General features: G+C 44.6%; 1 protein-coding gene across 1 annotated transcript in view; it reads right to left on the bottom strand.

Moving 5' to 3' along the window:
- The window catches only part of LOC8028157 (integrin beta-PS), a 32,115-nt gene that overhangs the window by 3,441 nt on the left and 2,906 nt on the right, over positions 1 to 25,768 (bottom strand). Inside the window, exons 5-19 of the mRNA XM_040218646.3 lie at positions 25,674 to 25,758; positions 22,898 to 23,126; positions 20,014 to 20,185; positions 18,148 to 18,231; positions 16,969 to 17,229; positions 13,158 to 13,237; positions 13,017 to 13,068; positions 11,861 to 12,016; positions 10,347 to 10,489; positions 9,958 to 10,030; positions 9,455 to 9,536; positions 9,220 to 9,329; positions 8,853 to 8,951; positions 5,521 to 5,650; positions 881 to 997 (exon numbers count right to left, since the gene is read on the bottom strand). Of these exons, the coding sequence (XP_040074580.1) occupies positions 881 to 997; positions 5,521 to 5,650; positions 8,853 to 8,951; positions 9,220 to 9,329; positions 9,455 to 9,536; positions 9,958 to 10,030; positions 10,347 to 10,489; positions 11,861 to 12,016; positions 13,017 to 13,068; positions 13,158 to 13,237; positions 16,969 to 17,229; positions 18,148 to 18,231; positions 20,014 to 20,185; positions 22,898 to 23,126; positions 25,674 to 25,758 (1,873 nt within the window). The remainder of the gene's footprint in view (positions 1 to 880; positions 998 to 5,520; positions 5,651 to 8,852; positions 8,952 to 9,219; positions 9,330 to 9,454; positions 9,537 to 9,957; positions 10,031 to 10,346; positions 10,490 to 11,860; positions 12,017 to 13,016; positions 13,069 to 13,157; positions 13,238 to 16,968; positions 17,230 to 18,147; positions 18,232 to 20,013; positions 20,186 to 22,897; positions 23,127 to 25,673; positions 25,759 to 25,768) is intronic.

The following is a 25,768-nucleotide window of genomic DNA, read 5'->3' as shown; positions in this document are numbered from 1 at the left end:
AAGTTGACTTGTGAAAAGTTCGAGGAAGTGGAAAATGACTGCTGGAAAGTTTGTCTGATCGCAGATAAGCGTGTGAGTGGAATCGTTTCGATGGGTTGTTTGTGTGTTTTTTTCTGTTTATTTCGTGTTTTGTGCACAAATAACCTTTCAGTTGCTAGTCAGCACCGTGTCTGTCGTTACGTCTTCTACTCGTCCCTAGTTTATTTTCGAACTGTTCCCGTTTCATGATGTCAAACCAACTCGCCAAACTTTATGCGTTGTTGTCTCTAATTAGCTTCTAGGCACTTTAAAGTTGTTTTGAGCACATCGGAGAGCTCCAAAATTTGGGTGTTTTGAGCATATTGAAAAGCTTGAGTAAGGAAGAAGGAAAATAAACTCATCTGGCAAAACTGAGGACGTCATGTTTGCAATCTTTTCCTTTTTTTTTTTCCCCTTTTTTTTGTGCATTTTTTGCTTTCCGGTTTGGTCATCAGTCGCACACATGCTGCTCATTGCATGGAAACAGTGTGGGCAATCATTTCGTAGCTTACGCTTTGTTTTTTCTGAGCAGTGCATCATAAGGCACACCACCATAAAATGTGTCGTTGTTTGTGAGTCGTATGGCGCAAGAGATCCAATGGCGTACCGAGCCAAACTAAGTACTACGTTAAGGAACATTAGTAACAAGTATGCTACAACTGAAACTGAGAGTGCCAATGATATTGGAAACGGCTACCATAGAAACAAGGCAGGGTGAAATGGAATGCAGTACTTGAACTCTAGAGAAGAGAACTTGTGTTGGTGTAGAAGACCAGGACCAATGCAAAGCAAACAAAGTTTCTATCACAACAAAAAAAACTGAAGGTCAGAATCAATTACAGTGCGGTGGTTGTCTTCTCACCTCGTTCGTTCTTGGCCCTCACTGTGTATTCGCCGTCGGGCTCCAGCTTGTAGATGAATGTGTATTTGCAGTCATCCTCATCCCGGAAAATACACAACTTTTCACCTTCTTCGCTAACTGCAGAAACAGGTGTAACAAGTTGGCACATTAGCATTTTAAGCGAGGGAAAAGGGACACGCAAACAAACAATTTCTCATTTGTGTTCTACCCCGATGCATAGCCTCCTTGGGATTTAAAGGGCCCCTGAAAAGAAAAAAAAAGTTTTTTAAAAACAGTCTGGTTGGGACACGCGTGTCAAAAAATTAATTTCACGCGAAAAAAAAATTTTTTTAGAGCAATATTGACCGCGCCAGACGCAATTTAGTCGGCAGTCACCTCCTTTCCACCTTTTTCTCTCTCGGCATCTCGGGCGCGTGGAGGAGAGGTACACCCCGCCTCTTCGTAGCGGATCGGCTTGGCTACTTTCCCGGCTTGGCTGCGCCCCGCACGAGAGCCATTGCTACTTCCTGGCCGTGTTCCAAGACTTACTCGATCTTACCCTAGGGTTAGAGTTTTGTACCCTTGGCGTTCTAAAACCTACCCGCGTACAGCGTTCTTCAATCTGTGCTGTCACGTGATACGATCCGCCGGAATAACTCTGATCCATTTGGAGATTTGGAACACAGCCCCTGTGTCTGCCGGTCGCACGACGTACCGCGTCGTATCGTGCACGATGGACCCCGACCTGAAGCGTCGGTTGCTTCAACTAGAGTCACTAGCTTCAACCCTTCAACGCTGCCAGGAACTGGGCCTTCGCCCGTACGAGGACACGCCTCGCCAGCCGGAAGGCGTCCGCTCCGATCGCCGCGAGACAACCGCTCGCGAGGAGGCACCTACTTCGCCGCGGAAGGCGGCGAAGCGGATGCCTCGACGAGTTAGTCTGAGCCGCACGACCCTTCAAGCCGCCGCGAGGACATGCAGTGGTGACTCATTTTTTTATTAAACGTTGAGTGCGGTGCCGCGTGCCTTCACTAAACTCTTTATGGGAACCGACATCTAAAAAACAATTGGCACTGGCGCGCGCCAGAAAACATACAAAAGATGGGGTAAACGGGGCACACGAATCACGCAAAGAAAAGCAGGAAAACAAAAACCTGTCACACCGCGCCACTTCTAAGTACTTACGATGACTAACTAACACAAGCAACAAGCCCTCTTCAGAAAGTTTTCACATATAAACGCGGTAAAACTATAAAACCACCCGAGGTACGCGAGACGCGTTACAACGACGGCGACCATGACAGAAAACAAAATGGCGAAGCGTTTGTTTGTTGTTTTGTTGTAGTATCCGAACGGAAGTTACGATTTTGTAAAACGTTTGTAAGCAATTGCGACATTCATTCGATGGATTCTTTCTTAAACCTAAAAATGTGTCATTCAAAAGGCGATCTCAAGAGATCATGAAGATTTTATAACCAACATCTAAGCTGTCACTCATTCTATTGACCAATGAGAAGCCGATTTGAATGACCATGGTTACCAATGAGGAGCCGAGCTGAATGACCTGGAATTTGCGCGCAAAATTTCAAATAAATCTCTCGCCGTCAATATTGCTCTAAAAAATTTTTTTTTTCGCGTAAAATTCATTTTTTGACACGCGTGTCCCAACCAGACTGTTTAAAAAAAAACTTTTTTTTCTTTTCAGGGGCCCTTTAAGAAAAGCTCCCAGTTTGCAGACACAAACAGAACTATCCGTATATGAAATTTTTGTTTGTCTAAATCAGGGGTGCACAACTCAAAAATGACGCGGGCCAAAAAAATGTTTATTGGGAACTGCACGGGTTTTTTTTCAATATCTGGCAGATAGGTTTTCAATATCTGGCATCATCGTACTGATTGCCGTCTTGAGCACATCTGACAGTGTCGTGTCTGTGGGCCGCATGTTGTGCAGCCCTGGTTTAAGTTATTGACGCCCCCTGCTGGTTGTACCGCATGTCCCAAATAGTGGCCAGGCCCTTTAAATCGACCGCAAAAATTGTTTTCTTAAGGGGGGACATGGGCCTAAATTTCAAATTTCTTTGAAAAAATTTATATTTCAATTTTGAGGTTTTTGGTTTTAGAAACTAATTATACACCCTTACATCAAATTTAATAACCATATGCCAAAATGTTTCGTTGAAACAAAATATTTTCAACACATTGTGAGGCAGTAACAAAGTAAAGGAGTTCAATGTTCACATGCATTTTTCTCAGTTCCACTTTTTGCTGCAAATTTCATACGAAGGAATCTTTCGTTTGAAGGTGAAAGTATTCCGACACCACCATCAAAATGTTTCTTAACTGAAATTTACAGGAGAATCGGGCTATCTGCTTTATTTCGTTTTAGGTTGAAGACCTCAGTGATAAAAAAAAAAAACTAATTTTTCAAAACTTTACATGGGACAGATATGCATCTGATATTTTGAGGTATTAACTCTTGCTGAAATATTTACATATAAGTTATTAAAACTAGATAGCCCAAAGTCCTATATCCCCCACTTTATATTCAAGCAGTCAAAATGTTGTCGCTTAATAGCTTCATTTCCATATCATACATTTTTTAACAAGAGTGACACATCATCTTATGCAGGTATGTAATTTCGTCCTAGAAAGCTCAAAGTTTGCACAGTACACATACGTCTGAAGTTAAATCTCCCCTGCAAATTTCATTCCGATCTTTTGAGTAGTTCAGTAGTTCGACCCCTAGCCAATGTCCCCCCTTAACCTATCGCGTTCCGATTTTGTACAGCGTTGGCCACAGGTGGTGCATTTTTTCTATAAAATTCGCATAGAGCGAACTTACCCGAGGAAAAAGCAAAAAAAGAAAAAGGCTTAGCTCCTATAGAAACGCAGCGAAGCCACCGGTCTTCAAACCATAAGGCGCCCTATGGTTTGAAGACCGGTGGCTTTGCTGCGTTTCCATAGGAGTTGAGCCGCCTTCTTTTTCTTACTTTTTCCTCAGGTAAGTTCGCTCTTTGCGAATTTTATAGAAAAAATGCACCACCTGTGGCCAACGCTGTACAAGATCGGAACGCGAAAGGTTAAGAAACTGATTTTTGCAGTCGATTTAAGAGTCTTGCCGCTATTTTGGACATGGGATATATCAGTGAGGAAAGTGTGTCACTTCTGGCGTGCCACTGTCTTAGTGAGCTACACAAATCACCTGTGCAACAACACAAGGATTAAGCTCATTTATCTGATGCTGGAACCGTATTGTAATTTCCAAATGTAAATAGCAGGAACTACATCCAAACTGAGGAATGAAAGCCTGTGCATGCCAACTGACTGTGGATGACCAAGATTTAATCGCACGCTTGTTGATTTGACACGGCAGATGGCGCTAACACAAGCAAACGAGTGAGCACCCATAGCCCTTTCTGCCGAAATATTTCAACATATCACCAGGAAATTAACCCTTCAACGGCCGTCGCCGTATTTCAACGCTTTTCAGAATTAAATTTAGAAGATGAGAGCTCATCATTTGGCAGTGAAGTTCCATTAAGTACCTCCAGTTAGTAATTTAAAGCCGTTGGAATGTCGCAGAAGCAGATGCGCCAAATTGAAACCAAATGGAAGCAAGGTGACAACTTTTCGCCTTCAATATCTTCATTTGATGCTTCTAAACCTAAACAGCTTGCAAGCACTGTATGCGCTTTGCCCTAGATAGCAAAGGAAAAAACCTGCGCATGGATTCTTTCTTTATACCATTCTTTTGCAAACAAAACCGGACCACTGGCAAACATCTCTTGGACACAAAAACTTGACCATCAAAGGGTTAAAGGAATGCTGAACCAAAATCTGGATTCCACAAAGCACAGCGGCAGAAGCGTGCAACGGGATGCTACAAACATCAAAACATCGCTCATACAACGATATCTCGAATGGATGACCGCATTTTTTAAAAAAAAGGAGGCGCATGTGACAGAAATGTTCACGTCATGTTTCTCCGGGAAGGAGAGAGAACGGCCTCGCGTCTACTCTGCCTCGCTGCCTTGAGGAGGCAAAGCGAAGAGAGGAGGAAACGAGGTACATTCACGTCACGCGCCTCGTCGGCCTGGTTCAATCTCAATCTCTTTTTCGCAAAATACGGCCGTCCATTCGAGATATCGCCTTACGAGTAGTGTTGTAGGAATATTAGCATCCCGCCTACATCTCCTGCGTGTTTTTTTTTTAAATCCAAATTTCGGTTCGCCATTAACAGCTTGCCTCTTAAAAACTAAACAACGTCTGTGATTTTGAAATTGTTTGAAGAGCTATCAAAAGCTAATTGCCATAAGCATGGGTTTTCTTCCCTTGTCCTCTGCTGGCAATAAAATTTGGTGTACAACATCTACTACGAGGAAAACGTGGAAAGCACCAGCTAATGTCTCGACTTCATTGTGCAGCGTACCTCAAGCAGCGTTTTGAGAGCTGAGTATGATACTGGAATTAGTCAGCCACACCCTTCAACTGGGACACAGTCCATTCTCCCTGTGACCAATCCCTCGTGATTTTCTAGCACTTCAAAAAGGGTTATATTCAGTACATGCAAACACACAAGCGGGAATGCCAGTTTCGCCAACTAAGTTGTTCTATTTTGAGCCCCAGTTTAAGCAAGGTTTTCCCAAAGGTCGGGTGCATACCTTCAATGTGGGGGGCCTGGATAGCGAGAAAAGTGCAGTTTGTCTTGCACTCCTGTTCCGAAAGTGCTCCAATCTGGAACACCTGGCACAGGACGCAATCCTTGAAGGCTTCGCATTTGCCAGGACAAGTCTGCCAATGAAAGAAGACACACCTTTGGAGCCAGGATACAAAAGACAACCCTTAAAGGGACACTGACAGGGTATTTATGCTCGCCGAGGTTTTTAGTTGTACGTAACATATGAGAGCCCAACTACCCCGAACAGAATTTGCAACTCGAAATTCGGTTTCTTTCAGCCCGAAAACCGCCGATTGAGAGCTGACCGGTTTGAGTCGCGCTCACTCTCTTTTCCGTGGTCACGGGCCGCTTTTCTAAGGTTTCGACACGACCACCAAATTTAATCAAAGTCGTGGGTCACTGAAGGCGCACAGTCAATACTAAAATTAGAAAAAAAATATAAAACCCATTTATTGTGGCTTTCAACAAGCTGCAAATACGTTGATTGAAAAAAAAGCTTGCACAGACAACCGGAATTATTCTGTGCATTTACTGCATCATTCTCAACATGGCGTCGTTTTGTAGGACTCGCGGATGGCAGCGGACGACGGGCGTGGGACCTCTACTTCAGAACTGTCGGTCACGGCACCGGCAAATTCTGTCTTTCTTCGAAAGATAAATTTTGGACAGACGAAAAGAATTGATATTCGTCCCGTACAACACGCCCGACCAGCAAGCCGATTGTACAAAGGTGTCGCCGAGCCAACGTCCCTTCTCATGGCTGAAGACATCGCTCGCTCAAACGTCAAGCACGAAATGCATACTTCGAGTTGAATACATAGTCGACCAGCTGCATTACTACGAATGAGTATTCCTTCAGTAGCTCAGTGGAAAGACGTCTGCTTCCCACACAGCGGGCACGGGTTCAATCTCCAGTGCAAATGTACCGTTTTGTGTTTTTTTTCAAACATTTTGCAATGTTTACATTTTTTTTTTACAATTATCACTGAAAAAAACAATTGTTGTGGACGATACGTCGCTGAACTAAATGGTATGGGATTCCAGTTTTGACACCTCTGCCGCAGAATGCCACTTTCAGATGCAGGACATCTGAGGCAGCTCCTCACGCAACATCTTGGGAGTATTTTTTTCGGAGCCGATCACGGGAATTCACCACAGGCACCCACTACTAGTTGCCAACACTTAAATGTACAAAACAACTTATCTTGAAGTACAGAACAGCGAGCAGAACAAACATAACTGCAAAGGAATTGCATGGCAAACAAATCCCGCAACGCATTTCGTCTGCTGCGCGCGAAGGGAAAAAACAACAAAAAAACTATCGCACAATTGGGTGTAGCCACGCGACTTACGCCACTCACTCTCTCCTCTCCACTTCTCCATGCGGTGCGGGGGTTTCGGCATCGGTTTCGAGCAGTTGCGTCTTTTGGCTTTATTAAAAAAATATGCGACTCTGCAGCAAAATATTAATTAAGTAGTATTCCGACACCATAATAAATTGCCTGGCAAAAAAATGAAAAAAAATTTTGGGGGGTGTCAGTGTCCCTTTATAGGGGCCGTGCTGTCCGTGCAACAATGTTCAGACTTCGGTCAAATAAATGTGGTACTACTTGTTCCCTGCACCGTCTGGATTAAAGAACTAAAAAAATATTTTGCCTATGAGCGTACACCGTCTTCCGAGTGACGTGCAATGGGGATGGAAAAGATCCGGTTGGGTTCTCTTTCAGAGCCTCCAGGACGATTCTTGCGATTCACATGGCGACCTTAAGGTTGGCCCGAGCGATGGGGAGAAGGGGAGAGGGGGGGGGGGGGAGGAGCAAAGAGCTTAACTTTCTGTAAGGAAGTTTGACTGACGTATTAGCACAAAAATACAGTACAACTTTGTCAATGATATGAAGTTTTGACTCGTTTACTCAAGTTCAAACAACAATATTTATCAAATATAGCATTAGATTGAGCCCGAAATGGCCCATCTTGCCAGCTTATTATATTATACCCATCGTGCGTCATGCCTTACTTTTTATGGCCGCCACCCCGCGGCTGCAAATCGCGAAATACTCCCGTTCTTCTCTTTGCTATAATGCAACGGAATAGTGATATTTCAAATGAATGAGGCGGTTTCTCCCTTCTTTTTGATAAGATAAAGAATGTGAAAATTAAAAACCGCAAATTCTTTCGAACTTAAAATTGTTGCATTGCCCCTTTAAAATTGAGGCAATACGCGAGGTGCCGAAATCCACATATGCGACACACTATTTGTGGAGTTAAAATCCAAGATGATTCAAACTAAGGCCAGGCTTGCTTTGCTAGCTCAGTGAGCTCATTTCGATGCTGACTTCCTTCTCTCAAACCGTGCGCACCCGTTGCTACAGAATGCAAGCAGCACGAAATCGGTTGAGATACTTGTGACCGAATTAAGGAAGCTTAGCATTTCGTTTCTTGAAGGAGAGAGAGAGGGAAATACATTTACTGGAAGGGTGAAGAGATAATTATCCCACAGACATTAAAAAACTACTTCACACTTAAAAAAAAAAAAAGGGGGACTAAAATTGTAGACCTTTCTCACTTTATGTAAAGATGGAGGACCAGCGAAGCTGTTTTTTTTACAATGTTTAGGACGATGCCTAGAGGACAGTGTCTAGGACGGCCTCAAGGACAACTTTTAGGACGACCTTGAGGACAAAGCCTAGAGGAAGGAAACTAGGAGGACATCAAGGACAACTTCTAGGATGACTTCGAAGAGGCTGTCTAGAACGACCTTGAGGACGACGTCTAGGACGACCTCAAGGACGACTTCTAGGACACCCCAGGACGACCTCTCGGACACCTTCTAGGACAACCTCGAGGACGACTTTTAGGACGACCCCAAGGACAACTTCTAGGACGACGGCTAAAGGACGACCTCTCGAACGACTTCTAGGACGACCTCTAGGACGATGCCTAGAAATGATAACAAGAGATCAGGTACTCACTACCTAATAATGCCAAGGAAGGCTGACTCACGCTGGTTGCCCCCTCTTTTTGTTTTTATTTATTCCTACTTGACCCCTCTTCTTGCTTTTATTTATTCATACTTCCCACGACCAATGGGGTGTTTTAAGTCGACATGTGAGGACGCATTTTTTCCCAGACTCTAGTGTCAAACAGCTTCATTGTAAAAACTATAAAAACAAATTTGCACAATGTTGTTGGTACATTTAAAAAGTCTGCCCCAAGAGCATTTGATCCCAACTTGCAAGCACGCAGCAAAGCACACACCGATAGACACATTCTGAAAGAAGCTTGTAGCCCCCGAGACCAACCGCGCGCACTTACAGGACAGTCCTCACAATACAGGCCGCTGTAACGTTCTTCATCCGTCTCGTGGCACTTGCACTGCCCGCAGAAGCACTCGCCAAACCCGCTGCATATTTTCTGCGGAAAAAAAAACAGGCGTGGACGTCAATCACCTGCCCCCATTACGGCAGTCGACAAGTGCCGTAGTCACCAATGGCTTAGAAAACGCAGGTCGTGGCTCGTCATGTTTTCGCTCCCGCTTCGTGATTCATTCTTTCGCGTTCTCGTCGGCAAACGCCGCAGTCCCGTTGGCTGCGGGGTGAAGACGAGATGCCTGGGACTTGCCGCGCCCCGTTTATTGCCCAAGCCATTGGCGACCACGGGGGACACTGCGAGCGAAACTCACCCCATTGGGACCGATGCAGGTGTCGTTGGTGTCCAAGCAGTTGCAGTTGGGACCGGTCCAGCCGTTGCGACACTCGCACTTGCCACAGATGCAGCTTCCCTTTTCTTCTCCTGTGCCGAGAAACAGAACAAGTTTTGTCGTTCAGCTTGCGTCGTTCCCAAGACACGTCCGACGGCTTTCGGCCTGGGAAACGAGGCTTCAAAGGACTGAGTCCTCGAAGGGGAATTTGCCTCACCTCCGCAGAGGTCTCCGTCGACCCGATCACAAGAAAAGTTGTCGCACTCGCAGTACTTGCCGGTCACAATCTCTTCGTGTTTCTACGGAAAAAAAAAGAATGAATTCTTCATTTTATGGGTAGAAGGGCTTCTCGCATGTCGGCCGAGAGTCGGCGTCTACCGAAGTAGAGACCCAAATGTTCCTTTATGAATGTCTTCGTTGGATTCAGCAGTAGATGCATTTTTCAACACTCCACTTCACTAGATCCACATGTTTGCTAAATCCCCCTTTCCTATGAAAAGGTTCTACGGTGGAAACATGTAGAGTGGCTGCCAGGATTCCAGATGCCAAAATACTCTGTAGGCTTGAACAAAAATCTAAACTTGGAAAATAATTGGCTGGTCCCAACTTCGAAATAAAAAGCTCATATAATTTCTCTTAGAGTTCCGTCTTTTTCGTTTTTTATCAGTTAAAAAAAATGAAACCAGAACTTGGTCAAAACAAAGGCTAAGTGTCACCCACCTCCCTGGGGTGACACTCGCAGACTCCGCATCGGCAGTCCCCACGACCGGAGCAGGGCTTGGTGTCGTTAGGGCTGAAAAAAGAACACGGACCACATTGTTGCTATACTTAGTTTCACCTTCAGTCTGAGCGCAGTGGATGCTACGCGCCCTCCCAGCCAATCCAGCGCCGGGGGAGTATCGCGTGACCTCGAGCTCCGCGTGTCGCTCCGCCCAACCACAAGGTCACGTGATACTCTCCCGGCGCTGGTTTGGCTGGGATGGCTCGTAGCGTCCGCTGCGCTCGGACTGAAGGTGAAACGAAGTATAGACAAGCGTGCACTGGCGGGGAATCGAAGGAGCGAGCGGTAAGCGAAGGATCAGATACGAGGCACTCCAGTCGGTACTCACAAAAAGCATCCTTTTTCGTCCTTGATCTGGTCGGTGCCCTTGGCGTCGCACTCACACTCTCGGCCGTAACGGTTGTTGTAGCAGCTGCAGATTCCGCACTCGAAGGTTCCATTGCCTCCCGAGCACTTGGGACTGTTTGGTTCCTGAGCAAAAAGAAAAACATATGACGTCCTCAAAACTGGGCCTTCTTTCTGTTCCCGTACCACGCCCTTTTTATTATGCTGTTTAAACTTACAAAGTTCAAATTTAACTAAAGCAGAGATCATCACTTCTACAGCGTGTACATTAACGCTTATATCCCACACTGGAAGGTCTGCATAAATCGGGTTCTTAACGTGTCGCGCTAGGATTAACTAAAGAGGAGGTCGAATATGGCAGAAGCTTTCATCAAAATTGTGGTAAAAATTGGACCACCCGAGTAAATCACAAAAAATCAAAAACAATTTTTTCCCTATACTTTGCATGTACACTTAAATAATATGCTGTGTCACTGTGGTTCTTATTAGGGCCAAATGAAGTGAAGAACAGTAAGGCAAGTGCATTTTCTTTCCATTTCATTGATTTTTCAGTTGTAATAAATGTCAAAATAGCCCAAAACGATTTTTTTTATAATTTTGAGAAAAAAGGCTTAGCAATAACTTTTCCACTGACAAAACCATATAAGTTTAGAAAGAGTTATATACGTAAAGACAGGGGACGGGACAACACATCAAGATGTGTTGTCCCGTCCCCCGTCTTTACGTACATAACTCTTTCTAAACTTATATCATTACCAACGCGCTCACTAACAAGTATGACAAAACCAGTTTTTATTTTCTTTCTTTTGACTCCGGAGGTTTTGTGTATTCATATTCTCAATTAATGAATGCATCACTCTCGGGTACCTCTGCAGTAAATCTCAGCGCGATACAACAGAGAGAAACCGATTTTTGCACACCATCAAACGTAATATCGAAGCGTTAGTATACACGCGGTGGAAGGGTATGAGAAGTGATCTTCGGGATTGAACCAAACTCAAACTGTCCAGTTTATTGGCGTCAAATTCTCTAAAATTTAGGGTATTTGGACTGAAACAGCCAAATGAACAATTCCACTTCATCCTAATTTGCAGAATAATGCTAACAGATGCTTGTCACTTTACTTTTCTATGACCTTGATTCAAAATTTATGCAAAACATCTCGCGAAACTTTACAAGACCTTCGGAGAGTTAAAAGAGAAACCAAAATGTCTGGCTTTAAATGTAACGTAAAATATCGGGCAGCAAGCGCCCACTCAAAATGTAGAGATAATCATGAAAAAATGGGGAATGGGCGCTTGTACGACCATCAATTTTACATATAAATGTACTGTGCATATTTCCTCAGATATTAGAAATTTGGATATGGGCGTTTAATGTGGAATGGGTGGATGCGCAATATTCTATGGTAATTTTTCTCAGTTAGAACTGGGAACTGGTTTAAACACCAAAAGAGGCACTCCCCCTTGAATCTGGGCAGTTTTATCTCACACTTACCTCATTCCAGGGCATCTCACAATCACACTCGCAGATCATTTCTAGGTGAACGATGAGTGATTCGCTGATACCAACAGGATAGATCTGGATAGTCTGGTTCCACTGACTCCGATCCTTGGGGCACGACTTGACCTCAATGCTTGCTTCAAACGTCACCTGTCGCAATGAAAATTGAACTGACACTGCTGGCAACAAAGACCCTGCAATAGACCCTTTCAAAATTCTGCGCCATCTGGTGGCTCAAATGACAGCTCAACTTTTGCCATACTAATGGTGGTCGTGATAATATGTTTCGTAAGACAGTGTCACTTTCGTATGACAATGGCCGAAGAGAATGGGTTCCTTACCTTGTAGTTCTAGCTATTTCAATATTGATGGTGTGAAAAAAAAAAAGTGAAAGCCGTTTACAACTTCCTGTAACGCCGAATTGGAGCGCAGCTCTTGAGGAGGAGGAGTGGAGGGTATATTCCTCCTCCTCCCTCGTGATCATGCCTGCTAGTCCTCCTCGCCTCCCGCTCCCACTCCCTCTCCTTTACCACCTCCTCGTCCTTCAAGCTCCTCCCCCCCCTCGCCTCCGGCTCCTCGTCTCTCCTCCCCCCTCCTCCACCTTCGCACTGCTTTCCTCCTTGCCGCTCAAGCCGGACAATGAGGGGAGGAGGTGGAGAAGGAGGGGGAGGAGGGGGAGGAGGAAGAGGGGGAGGAGGAGGAGGGGAGGGGAGAAGGGGGAGGAGGAGGAGGGGAGGAGGAGGGGGAGAAGGAGAGGGAGGAGGAGGAGAGGGAGGGGCGCGGTTACGCCGACGCCGACGCCGACGGCGACGCCGACGGCGACGCCGACGGCGACGCCGACGGCGACGCCAACGGCGACGCCGCTCAGGCTGGAAACGGGCCCCTAAGAGCTGCGCTCTAAAAAGAACTGTCCAGTATGAAGCACCAAACCATCAACCCCTCAATAAAAGTCACATCATCAAGGGGCTTTAAACCCGACTTTGTGCCAAGAGATCAAGTCTGAAATAAATGCTGGTGCCGCACCTGCATTTAATTACCATACAGATACCTTACAGTCCGGCGACGGCGATCAAGGCGGCCAGACTGAATTTTCGGAAGGGTTTATTGCATCCGAGTCTAGAACGTGATCCAAGTGTGAAACTCAGCTTACATTGGTACCAACTTTCAGGCCTTTGCAGACATTTGTCTTTTCTTTCTTGTCACTGCAAATGGGGACCAGACAAAATATTTGATGGAAGGCAGGCAAATAAGAACCGGTCTCGCGGGAACCTCCAATACGTTGATTACGTACCCGAGACAGGTAGACCAGTAGGTGATTTGGATGTTGCTGCTGGTGACGTTGTCCTTGATCTCCACTTTGGAGCTAATTTTCTGCAGAAAAGAAATGTATTAGAGAGTTGTGCTTCTCATTTATTTATAAATATTGCAAGCTCATTTGTGTGTGTGTGTGGGGGGATACTCCATAGCATACAACAACAATACAATGCAAACGCAGTAAATGTTGCCACACAAACCAAAGTTGTGTGCAGTACTATCTTTGTGAGATATGCACAGGCCAAAAGAGGCATACCAGGTGATGCAAGATGGAGATCAACAGCTTTAACTCTGGGGCAGTCATGTAACACTCTGTCTGTTTGCAAGGACAAGCAAAGACACCAAAAAGCAGAGAAAAATGTAAAACAGAGGTGGAAGAGAGAATAATAAGTGGAGGCCCAGAGAGGTGAAGAGGCAACGGGGTAGAAGGAAGCGAGATTCGAGCAAAAAAAAAAAAAAGAGATTATAGCAGAACCCTGTAGAAATATCTTCAGGATTGCCTAAGATGGTGGGATCAATCCAAGCGTCCCTATAACTGTGAGTTTTCATAACCACCGTACCTTCATTCGAGACCGTGGGCAACTAGCCCACAATCCGGTGTTCCCATCACAACACTCCATCTCACCTTACGATGGACTGCAGTCAAAGCTGTGGGCCACCAAGTCCAATCACAAACAATTCAGAAACCATACGGTGTATTGCTCCGAAAAGCATTTCAGTAAGCTTGTCTCAGTTCACTGACACGAGCGTCGAAGCATGTGCTTTGTAACCGGCTCGCCATTGAACCTGGTGGTCCGCAGCCTTGGATGTGCAGTTGACTCTCAAACAATTCAAAGCCCATGGGGACGGCAAAATACTTAGAGTTAAATATACTTAGAATTCTAAAGAAACGCACTAAAACCATTTGTTTTTTTATTCATGTAACATAACCCTCTCAGGTGAGATCTCAAATAGCATCACCGCACAAATTACCCTTTTGTGAATGCAGTTGCATTAAATTGTTTTATAATTTACGAATACATTTTTTTTAAAGGCCTGAAACAAATGACCTAATCCCCCCAAATTAGACCGATTTCCCAAAATTTGGGTTTTATTTAAGATATTCAGTATCTGATTGCACATTGGGAACAGGTGCGAGATGTGTTATACATATCAGTGTACAGTTAAACCTGGATGTAACGAACCTGTATACAACGAAATCCTCTATATAACAAACTTTTTCAATTCCCAGACGCGATCTTCATAGAAGCGCTTGTATTTGTGAACTCCATGACACGAAGCGCTCGCACTGGATAACCTTGATCTCGCTCTGCCGCAATCTCCATTTTCTTTTTTTTTTTCCGGACTTCGATAATTTTTTATTTGTTCGATATTTCGGACCTAAAGGCAAAACCGTGACTTACCCCATAGAAATAGTGTATATTCACGACCAATGTTTAGGACAGCTTGAAGTCCGAAAGTTTGATTATTCTAACAAAATCGTCGCGACCGATCAGCGGAAAACACCATCGAGAAGCGGCCATTTCGAATTCTATGTTGGCTGCAGATGGAATGGCTTGGTTTGGCAGCACTACTGGCGCTACTTGAGTACTCCTGAGTCCTACCGCTAGGTGAGGCTATGCTAGCTCTTTCTTCCATTTAGCTGCACGTCATCATCATCATTATCATTTTGCTTTTCCCATTTCTTTGCATCGCCAGTCGCCATTTTGCGCTCGTGATTTTGCGCCTCTTATCTCGTTCGCACAACGCTGGCTTGGACGTCATAGCCCCATCCGTTTTTCTGCCGCTGCAATGTGTCATCAAGAAGCGCATAAAGTACTCGACCGTAACGCTAGAAAAAAAGGCAGCGATCCTCAAGCTAATAGAAAGTTGCCGAAAAAAAAAGGAGGCGTAACCTGAAACAAAGCACTATTTACAGCTTTTTTAAGCCCACTTGGAAGTAATAAAGGCAAGTTTTTCAATCTGCTGATTTTTCGGACTGCTCTATTATTCGGACGTTTTTTCGGACCCTGCAAAGTCCGAATAATCAATCGGCGACTGTACTTAAAATGCAGATATGTTCATGTCCAATTGCCACCAAAGGCGAGCAGCCTTTGGTGCCTACAGCGAGGGAGGTCTTGAATGCCATCGATGTATTTATTATGCCGGGTCGCCGACTCCCAGGACGACTACAGAGCTCTAAACGCTTTGGTGTCCTTTTGAGTGCTGCGTGTTGCCTTCGCTCGCGCGAAAGACGCAAGGCAAGCTTACAGACTTTTTAGAGCACAGCTCTTAGGCGCCCGCTTCCGGCTTGAGCGGCGTTGCCGTCGCCGTCAGCATAACCAAGGTCAACCCAAGATCACCCCAAGGTCACGTGACCCCCCTCCCAAGGTCACCCCAAAGCGACCTGACCCCCCCAAGGTCACGTGACCCGACCCCCCCCCCCCCCCCCCCCCCCCCCGATGACATCCTCGTCACTGATGACGTCATCGGCATCCGCATCGTCATCATCACTGATGACATCATCAGTGACGCCACTGATGTCGTCACCAGCATCCGCATTGTCATCGTCATCATCATCACCGACATCTGCATTGTCATCATCACTGGTGACGTCATCAGTGACGTCACTAATGAAGTCATCAGTATCCGCATTGTCATCGTTGCTGATGATGTCATCAGTGACGTCACTGATGACATCATCGGCATTGTCATCTTCACGTGACCCCCTCCGGTCAGTTGACCCCCCCCCCCCCAGTACCCTTCCCTCCTCAAGAGCTGCGCTCTAATTCGGCGTTACAGAGAGTTGTAAACGGCTTTCACTTTTTTTTCCACTAAATAAATGACGCAGTGAGTTCGCCCACGTGGATTTTTAATTTTCGCTTTCTTTCCACCTGTCCTTTACGAGTTTTTCCACGAAAACTGCATGTAACAAAATCCTCCATATAACAAATTATTGCAAACTTTTATTAATTTCGTTATATCCAGGTTTAACTGTATAATATGATAAGTACTGTAAGACCCTTTATTTTCGCGGCCCCTATTTTTCGCGGATCGGTCACAGATGACATAATCGCGACCACTAAATTTTGCGAATTTCAGTCGCCCGCATTGAAAATCTTAAGGACCGAAATTTTCACACGCCCTTAAATTTCGCGAATTCTTCAATTCGTGAAATTCGCGAAAATTGAGGGCTTGCGAACATTAAGGGTTTTACAGTATTCTTTCATAAATAAGAAAATTACTCAAAAAGCCCCACAATCCTCCTTAATTGGCTTGGCCGCCTCGCGGCTTGTTCACACGCCGCGCTTGTTCTCTTTTTTTCCCGACCGCGCACGTGGTACAGTACAATCAACTTATAACGATGTCACATATAACAGGTGTACTGCTTATAACGATCAGTTTCTAGTAAATCTAGTCCAGATACAACGATAATCGGACATAACAATTTAATTTTCGGGTTATCTCATTATCTTTATAAGTTGACTGCATTGTAGATAAAAGCGATGAAGCGTGCTCGCATGCGATTTGAGCCTGGTCAGCACAATCGAGGCTTTTCACGCTCAAGAGTTGCCGGACTTCTCAATCACGTAAAAAAAATCCTTCGAATTCACCGGTCTCAGAGGTGATACTTGGTATCACTAGACTCGTATGTGTAATCGTCGGGACCAAGCCCCCTTTCTAAATCAAACGAAAATTTGAATAAGGCGACTTCGAGTTACCGAGGGTGGGCCGCAGCGAGACAAAGTACACCGACGTAAAGACTAGCGTCACGAAAGACAGGAAAGCAAGGTGGTTGGTCCACTCACATCGTACTGTTCCCGGACGAGTTGGACGACGTTGGAAGAGTCATTCTCGAGGCGCCCGCTGCTGCAGCCCTCGAGCTGGTTGCCCAGCTTCTCGTAGATGCCGATCTGGTCGGCCGTGACGGCGAAGATGATGTTCACCTTGTGCTCCTGGATCTTGGCGTTGATCTGGCTCAGGGACGGGTAGTCCTGGTGCACGCTCTGCGTGTACTCCCCGTTCTCCAGGTGGCACGACCCATCATTGGGCTTCACAATGCCCCCAAGCTGCAAGCGGAACAAGCAGTCAGACGCTGCGTGCTGTTTAAAGAGATGCTTTCGCGCAACAAAGAACAAAGAAATCACTGGACAGTCATGGTGCGATTCCCCGAGGGCTACCAGAACAGATGTTGGTGCCAAGTTGGCTCTCTTTTTTGTCCAATGGCGTCTCTGGGTTTTAGTCGTCGTTGGGGGCGTGTCTCTCCGCACTTTCCGCTTAATTTCCGTTAACCCCATTTCACCACCAGAAGCTTTCTACCTCCATGATAGTTTATGACCGTTTAAGAATCTAGGAGAAGCTCCGGTGCGAGCTTCCTGTCATCGATAACACTTCGGCGCCTCGTGGACATTTGCGGCCAAAGTATGACGGAAGGCAAGGAGCAGATGTTGAAGGCGGAGCTCCTACTGCCGTGGTAGTTGACCACGGCGGAAGTAATGGGAGACAAAAGGGTGTTGGGCGATTACGACAATGACAAAATAAATGAACACAACTCGTTGCTACGAGTGTGAAATGGCCTTTTCTCGTTCCCCCCATACACAGAAAAAAAAAAACATTCCACAAAAGTGAGATTTTTTTGTTGTTGTTCTTTCGGTGTATGAGAAAGGACAGTTCTAATTGCCAAGCTTGCCCAACTAGCAAGGGCTTCGCAGACTCTAAAATTCCTCTAAGGATCCCTATTTTAAACCACCGATGTAAGTAACTTATGACAGAATTTACGGTGCAACTGCTTCGTCATGCCAGGTATGTCAATAATTTGGTATCGCGAAACAATGGCACATGTGCAATCTCCTATTAAACATTCAAGTGGACTGGAGGCTGTCCCCTTTCAGGAAGTAGGGCCATTTATCACATTTCTTTTGTCTGTAGAAAATAATATAAATAATTTATGGACTAGAAACGTTATGGATGAAAACTGAATGACCCACCTTGCCGTCTCCTGCGTAATGGAAGCCGCTGTCTGTGGAAAAGAGGAGAAGCCGCCGTGCTTTTTCTCTCCAGCCAATGTCTTGCTGCAGCCAAAACAACAAAAAAATGCATGGCAAATCGCTAGGCAATACTGTTGGATGTGTGAAAAGTTCTAGCACCACAAGCATTTAGTGATAGCTGGCCCTCTTGGCTGCACCGATATGGAATCGGTTTCGCGTAATGTATGTTTTCCGCTAAATCTAGCAGGGAAGCTTAATCACTGTATAGGTCATGTGACATCAGGTCACTTGAAGTCAATTTCGTCACTAAATTTAGCAGCTAGACCGAGCTTTTTGTGAGGGTCAAGTGACGTCATTTTCCCGCTAAATCTAGCCGAGAAAATGAATTGCTGCTGAGGTCACCTTAAGTCAATTTTCCCGCTAAATCTAGCGGGAAAACTTTATCCGGCTTCACTTAATCCGGAGCAACTAGCCATATAACATGAAGTCATTTAAAATCATTTTCCCCGCTAACGTAACCTAATAGGTTACGTGACACAAAGCTATGTGATGTCGTTTTTCACGCTAAATTTAGCGGGGAAGCTAAAATGATGTTGAGGTCTCGTGATGTCAGTTTTCCTGCTAAATCTGGCGGGGAAATTCAATTCGCATTGATGTCACGTGACGTAAATTTTCCTGCTAGTGGGGAAACTAAATTTATGTGTAGGTCACGTAACATCATGTTAAGTGACATCAAGTTTTCTGCTAAATTTAACAGAGAAACTGAATTTTGTGTATAGGTGATGTGAGATGATGTCATGTCACATTTTGTAACACTGCGTGCGTTGCACTATGGGAAATCACAGGTGTATACACCAATTTAACTCCCCCGCTAAACTTAGCGGAGAAACTGAATTGGTGTGTAGGTCTGTGATGTCCCATAATGCAACACTGCGAGCGTTGCAATATGGATTGAATTAGTGTTGAGGTGACGTGACCTCAATCTGCCCGCAAAATCTGGCGGGGAAACTTAATCTGGTTTCATGAAATCCCGAACAACTAGCCAAAGAATGTTTCACATTGAAAAGAGCTTGTTACTTAAGAACATGCAAGAACTTCAAAACATTGTATGCAATTACCATCTGTACATGCCTGGACAAAAAACAAGTCACTGTGCAGGTACCACAAGTAAAGTAATTAATGTGGAGACCTCACGCTTCATAATTTCACAAAGCACACAAAGATATATTAAAATTTATTTGAAACATTTTTATGCCATAAATAAAAGGCTGTGTAGAGCAACAAAATTAACACAATTGCCAACCAACTCAAAACAGTGCAAGTTTCCCCCCATGCCTTCGGCTTGGTTGTATAAACAATGAGCCAATATAGTCTCTTACTAAGAACCACTGAAAAGGCGTCACTCCCCCCCCCCCCATATACACACACACACTAAATTTCCAGAGAAATGGAGTTACTATGGTACTCAGTACAAAGACACTATTTTTCTGTCACAGAAAGGAAAAAAGTTCAGTCATCACACTTTCTCAAAGATTGGTGTCCATACGAACAAGGTTCATCTAATGCCCGCGTCCCTCGAAATATTGGGCAGAGCGGAAACTCAAATTCGGGAGTTTTACGTGCCAAAACAACGAAGGGTGACGCCCCAGCGAGCGAAGGACTGAGGATTAATTTTGACGAACATCTTTTATGTGCAATTGAAATTTCGGTTACACAGCTTCTTCTTCGCAATAAGCCTCCGTAAGATTGCAGGCACCTTGGCCGGGGTGGCCACTGAGCGCAGTGCGGTGTTATTGCAGCTCTTGTATTCCAACAGACTAGAGCATTAGCTACGCGAGCACAAGCAAGTCGTCCTAGGGCACTCACGTGACAGACGACGGCTTGCATTATGGCATCGAATCCGCCTTCGGGGGCATCGAGGTTGCCAGAGACCTGTGCCTCGTTCACTTGCTCCTTGAAGGAGGCCGTCTTGGAGTTCAGAGGCATGTGGTTCTTGAACCCGTAGGGCGCAACACAGCCATCACACGGGACACGCAGCCTGGAAGATGGTAAAGCAACCTGAGAAAGGAGCGTCTAACTGCTCTCCTGATTTCATCATCTGAACCAACTACCATCTGTCCTATTGCTGAGATGAAGCCATGAGGTCTCCCTTTTCTGCTATCAAAAGAGGAGTGCTTGAAATGACATCTGGTGGTAACCAGACACGTGCAATGTACTTATACAGGAGTAGCCACAATATGATGACACCACTAAATACTGTGACAAATGATATAAGCAGTATTTGTTGCCGTTACCATGATATGAATGCTGTAAACATCAACGGCATCTACCGATTAAAAAGAAACTTAGGCTGCAAACATTGGTGAACATGCGTCGGTAATAAAAATATGAGACTGGTTCAATCTGAAGGTGACCTGTTAAGTGCAAAATTGGAAGTGAAAGTAATCTCTTTGTAAACTTAAGTGGTACCTCACATTATGCTACAATTTTCATAACTGGCACTGCAAGAAAAAGTGAATGATTTATGGTGATGATTTCTCGAAGTACGCTTCCTCTTGTAAATTCAAGCTACCTTTTAGTTTAATTTTGGACATATCATCCACCGAAAAATATTTCCTGATCACAATGTTTGCACTTCGGAAGCCACTTAAATACATTGTTCTACTCCAAATAAACAGGAGGCAAAATGCACTCGCAGATCTTATAGAGAAATAAACATAAAACAATTTCGGGCCTGGTTAATATACTGCGGCCTCGTAAATATTCATGTGCAAGGCACGAATCGGAATGCTACATCTACTTCACCAACACATACAAATTTAGCAAATGAGAAAGATGTGTTCAAGACCTTTTATCCTCCACTTGAAGGTTGCACATTAATAGCTCAAACCACCATAAGAGGCCGTAAAAGATGACATCACTCCTTGTTGAAGAGGGCATCTTAAAAAAAGCTTCTACGTTTTTTTTTTTAAGAGAAACATTATTCTTAAATGGAAGCAAGGAGCCAGCATGCCCTTTGCATGAGTATGGGTTACTATAATATGTTATGAACTCTTCTTAATGAGTATTCATTTTTAGGCAGGGCAAACCACTAAAAAGAAATACTATAGCACTTTCTATTAAAACTATTTTAATGACCCAAACACCCCCTGAAGCATTAACCTTTTGAATTATCTGCAATCTATAGTGCCATCTTTCATTGGTGTAAACCAGCACTACATAAACTTTACGTAGGCCTCTTCCCCGAGTCAATATTCTAAATTTCAGCCTGTCATTCAGGTAACCGGTAAACAGCCTTGGAAGACCTTTGCTAAGTCAAGACGCGGTCTGCTATTGACAGTTTCGTAACAGGACTTTTCCTTTGCCAAGAAAAAGGTCACTGGCACTTAGCACCACCTTTGATTCAAGCAAAATGATTCTTCGTAATTTTGGTTGAAAATTATCCGCATCCTATGCGGAGCGCAAGTTTGTCCGCTTCTTGCACAGGGGTTGCACTGATATCAGAACCCCGAGCTTTGATTGGCTCCAATGGAGAAATAGTGGGTAGACTTCAATGTTAGCTGCCTTGCATATATATACAGCTCCAAACTTGAGCCTGACATGAAACAGATCCTAATACGCTCCGCTCCAGATCTCGCCCACACATGACCCTGTGCAAACGGTACCCAAGGGGTCAATCCCCACATTCTGAGGAGTGTAAGTTACCATTATTTTTACAGTTTTCCACAGAGCACGTACCATACAACGGTGGTGTACCGACATTTATGACAAAGGAGGAACGGTAGAGCATGTGCCGATGGCCTGCACTTCTGTTAGGTCAAAGACAGTCCAAAACTATGATGGCATAGGTCCACGGCTGCAGCTACTCTGTGTGCCATCCTTAGCTTTGCAGCACTCCACGACTACAGTCACATAATGAACGCACCCGCCACAATGAGCATCAATATTGGAACTTTCATTTTTTTTTTTTTTCTGGCATAATGAATGCATTTTTAATTTTCAGCTTTGTCTTCAACTCCGTCCATCTTAGCTAGCCAACTAGCCACCAAGCCCGCCAATTTTTATTTTTTTTTGCCGCCAAGTGGTCGGGCCAAGTCATGCCAAGCCAAGCTGCTCTTGTAATCGCTGGAATTGCGTGGTTGCAGAAGTGACCAAAAGTGAAACCAAGCGGCGCGCATGCCTAGCGAAGCTGGTGTCGAGGAACTGCCCAGCCACGGAAATGCTTCGTCCATTGGATGCATTGATGTCAACAAACACGCCGTCTTCTATGGTCCGCTTTCGAACCGTAATGTCGCAAAAGTGGTTAGGCCTAAGAACGGCTGCATCACTCTCTGTGTTGAGTGAGCTTCGTAGGACGCTTTTTCTTCGGCAAAAGGCACGCCGAAAGCGCCCTAAAAAAGGTTTGCAATTTATAGAGCTAATTACTTTGGCACGCCAGCCATGGACACACCTCTGTCAGTGGATATGTGCCACAGTACCGTGCATCCTTAGCTTTGCTCTATATTGGCACCTAAAATGACATTTGCGCAAAGTGAGTAAATGCAGAATTTTACCCCAATTATGTAATTTTTCGGGGAAAAAAAAAAGTGTGTTCATTGTGCGACTTATACAAAAGTGTGACTTATTTACCGGATTTCACATGAAAGCAGCTGTTTTTAGGGGGGTGCAACTTATACAACAGTGCAACCAACAGACTGAAAGATATGGTGATCAGTAACTAGCCGTAGGCATAAACACGAGGGCCACCCACTTTTCGGGCACGGTGTTGACGTAAGGCATGACGACCTTGTCCACAAAGGAGCCAAAGCCCAGCCGGAAGTTTGAGGTGATCTTGCCCATTTCCTCGGCCAGCAGGTCTCCCAGGAGGGCCAGCTTGTCTTTGTCGTCCTTCATCGAGTTGGACAGGTCCATCAGGTAATACAGGTCCACGGGGTAGTCCTCCGCCTGCTTGAACTCCACATTCAGCGGGAACGGCGACTCTGAAAAATGAATTCAGTGCGATTCATCCAGTTAGTGCGTTTCTAGTCCTTCCTACCAGTTTCTAGACTCAAAAGACTGACTTTGATACTCTGCACAAAGCTTCAATCTGTTTTGCCCACTAGGTCTCTTGGGCTAACCTGTCAGGGCAGGGGTTCACAAACTTTCCAACCTTGAAGAACCCCATCAACTTAGACGATTAGCCGAGGAGCCCCTCCCAATCTTGGCATTGATGCAATTAAACAGTAAAAAAGCCCACAGACCATGTAAAACATAATGTGCATACTGGTGAGGGTTTGGCTCATAGCCACACATTAAAGGGACACTGACAGGGTATTCATGCTCGCCAAGGTTTTTATTTGTACATGACATATGAGAGTCCAACTACCCAGAACAGAATTTGCGGCTTGAAATTCGGTTTCTTTCCGCCCGAAAACCACCGATCGAGAACTGGCCGGTTTGAGTAGCGCTCACTCTCTTCTTTGTGGTCACGAGCAGTCTTCTAAGGTTTAGGCACAACCACCAAATGTAATCAAAGTCGTAGGTCATCGAAGGCACGCACACAATATTAAAAATAGAAAAGAAATAAGATACCCATTTTTTGGGGCGTCTAAAAACCAGCAAATGCATTGTTTGGCAGGAAAAAAGTATCAAAGCCCCGTGACTTCTGCCACCTCACTCCTCCTCTGTATTTCTTCTTCCTCCCCAGTCCAGTTCGTTTTTTTTTTTACTTTATTAAAAGTATATGTGACGCTGTAGCAGAATATTGATTGGGTAGTCGTCTGACACCATAATGAATCGCCTGGCAAAAAATAAAAAATATATTTTGGGGGGTGTCAGTGTCCCTTTAAGTCTGGCACGAGCACAACGTCATGGAAGTCGTTGAATCAGGTCTGCTAAAATAGCACTTAAACTGGAAAAATGCCTTACTTAGGGTCAGGGATGGCCAAAAAAAAGAAACTCTGGGGAGTTCTGTGTACCTAGGAACTTACATTGAGAAACAGTGTTATCTATGAAGTGCTCCATTTCACATCTACAAAGAGATCCAGAGCACTATCCAGTCATAAAATAAACCCAATAAATCAGCCAATAGACCAAATGCAATGAGACCCCTCACAAATAAGTGCCCAAATTTAACAAACACAAATCCTCCCCCCCCTCAAAAAAAAAAAAAAAAGTTTTGTACACGGAAAAAACAAACGTAAATAAACCGTTTTCCCCACGCTGCCACTCGCGAATGGAGCAATCATTGGCAGGCACGGCAACACAAGGAACCTTTCGAGTTCCCGTTCCAAATGATGACTTGTTGTTTCTTCAAAGGTTACATTATCGTTAGTTTGAAAATTAAAAGTGAAACCAAGAATAAATTTTTAAAAATGGTCTGTTCGGCATTATGCAACGTAGACTTCATTGCTGAAAACAATTTTTTATCGCCTGCTTTCCAACTACGGCTCGTTTCCAGCGCTTGTCCTTCCTCTCTGGATTTATCTTTATTACTAAATTCCCTGTTTGTTTTATTGTTGTTTCCTGCACGAAATACATGCCGACGTGTACTGTGGAACGGCGTACACTGATAAGGTGCTGGTGCTGCGAACCTCATGGGGCCATCTGTGAGTGACAGTATCAAGCCGGTGGTTTGTTTGCATTTGTTTTTCTTGCGCGTAGAAAAATTTTTCCTTGTATTTCTTTTTGGAGAAACCCACACTCTCGAAATTTGAGTACAACAAATAAACCACCTAAAGGCAGATTACTGAAGAGTTTCACTGCCCTCTGCTTATTGGTCGGTTCATACGTTGCAGTTTGCGACCGAATAGCAGCTGGGAACTTCCCGTAGACAACTAAAGTGCAGAAATCTCCACAAAATTTCTGTTAAAGGGATGCTGAACCGAAATCGGGATTCCACAAAACACGGCGTCAAAAGCGCGCAACGGGATGCTACAAACACCAACGACATGAATGTAAAAATTTTCAAGCATCCGAGACCCTAGAAATCACTTGGGGTGTTTCAGTTCCCGCGACTCTACTTTCTAAGTTCCTTCTAACCAATAAATTCTCTTGTTTCTCGGCGGTCAGGAGGAATTGGGTTGGACCGATTTCATTATTGTGATTAATAAATAAATGCCTCAGGCAGCCTTAAGACTTATAAAATAAACAGAATTTAGTGTCGATATTGAATGAGACCAGGGTATAAAGAGCAGGAACAATTATTACATTAAAAAAAGCTTTTTTTTTATTGTTGCACTTTTTTGTTATATCTTTATAAAAAATTTGAGATACTGTAAACGACTTAATTTTCGCGGATCGGGCCCAAGCTGAAAATTCGAAATTATTCGCGGGTTCCAATTTTCGCGTATCGAGTGTAGCTTCCGTAGCGTTCACATGATTGCCCGAATTGTTCGCGGGACGTATTTTTCGCGAATTGTAGGCGATTCGCGAAAATTAGGTCCTCATGAAAATTTAGTCGTTTACAGTATGCATAAATGCTTTGTGAAAGGCCTTTCAATGCCAGTGTAACCAGAGGATCAGACTGTTCTGGAAGGATGACTTACTTGGCTTCAACCTGAGCCTGATTTCTTGTGGCTTGATCTGAATCGCCTCGCCTTCTCTCACCCCCTTGTTGCTCAACTCGGAGTCCTGGACACAG

The sequence above is a fragment of the Ixodes scapularis genome, unplaced genomic scaffold (genome assembly GCF_016920785.2).
Source record: "Ixodes scapularis isolate PalLabHiFi unplaced genomic scaffold, ASM1692078v2 PGA_scaffold5__190_contigs__length_132052651, whole genome shotgun sequence".
NCBI lineage: Eukaryota > Metazoa > Arthropoda > Arachnida > Ixodida > Ixodidae > Ixodes > Ixodes scapularis.
This window is presented reverse-complemented; position numbering and strand designations above follow the sequence as displayed.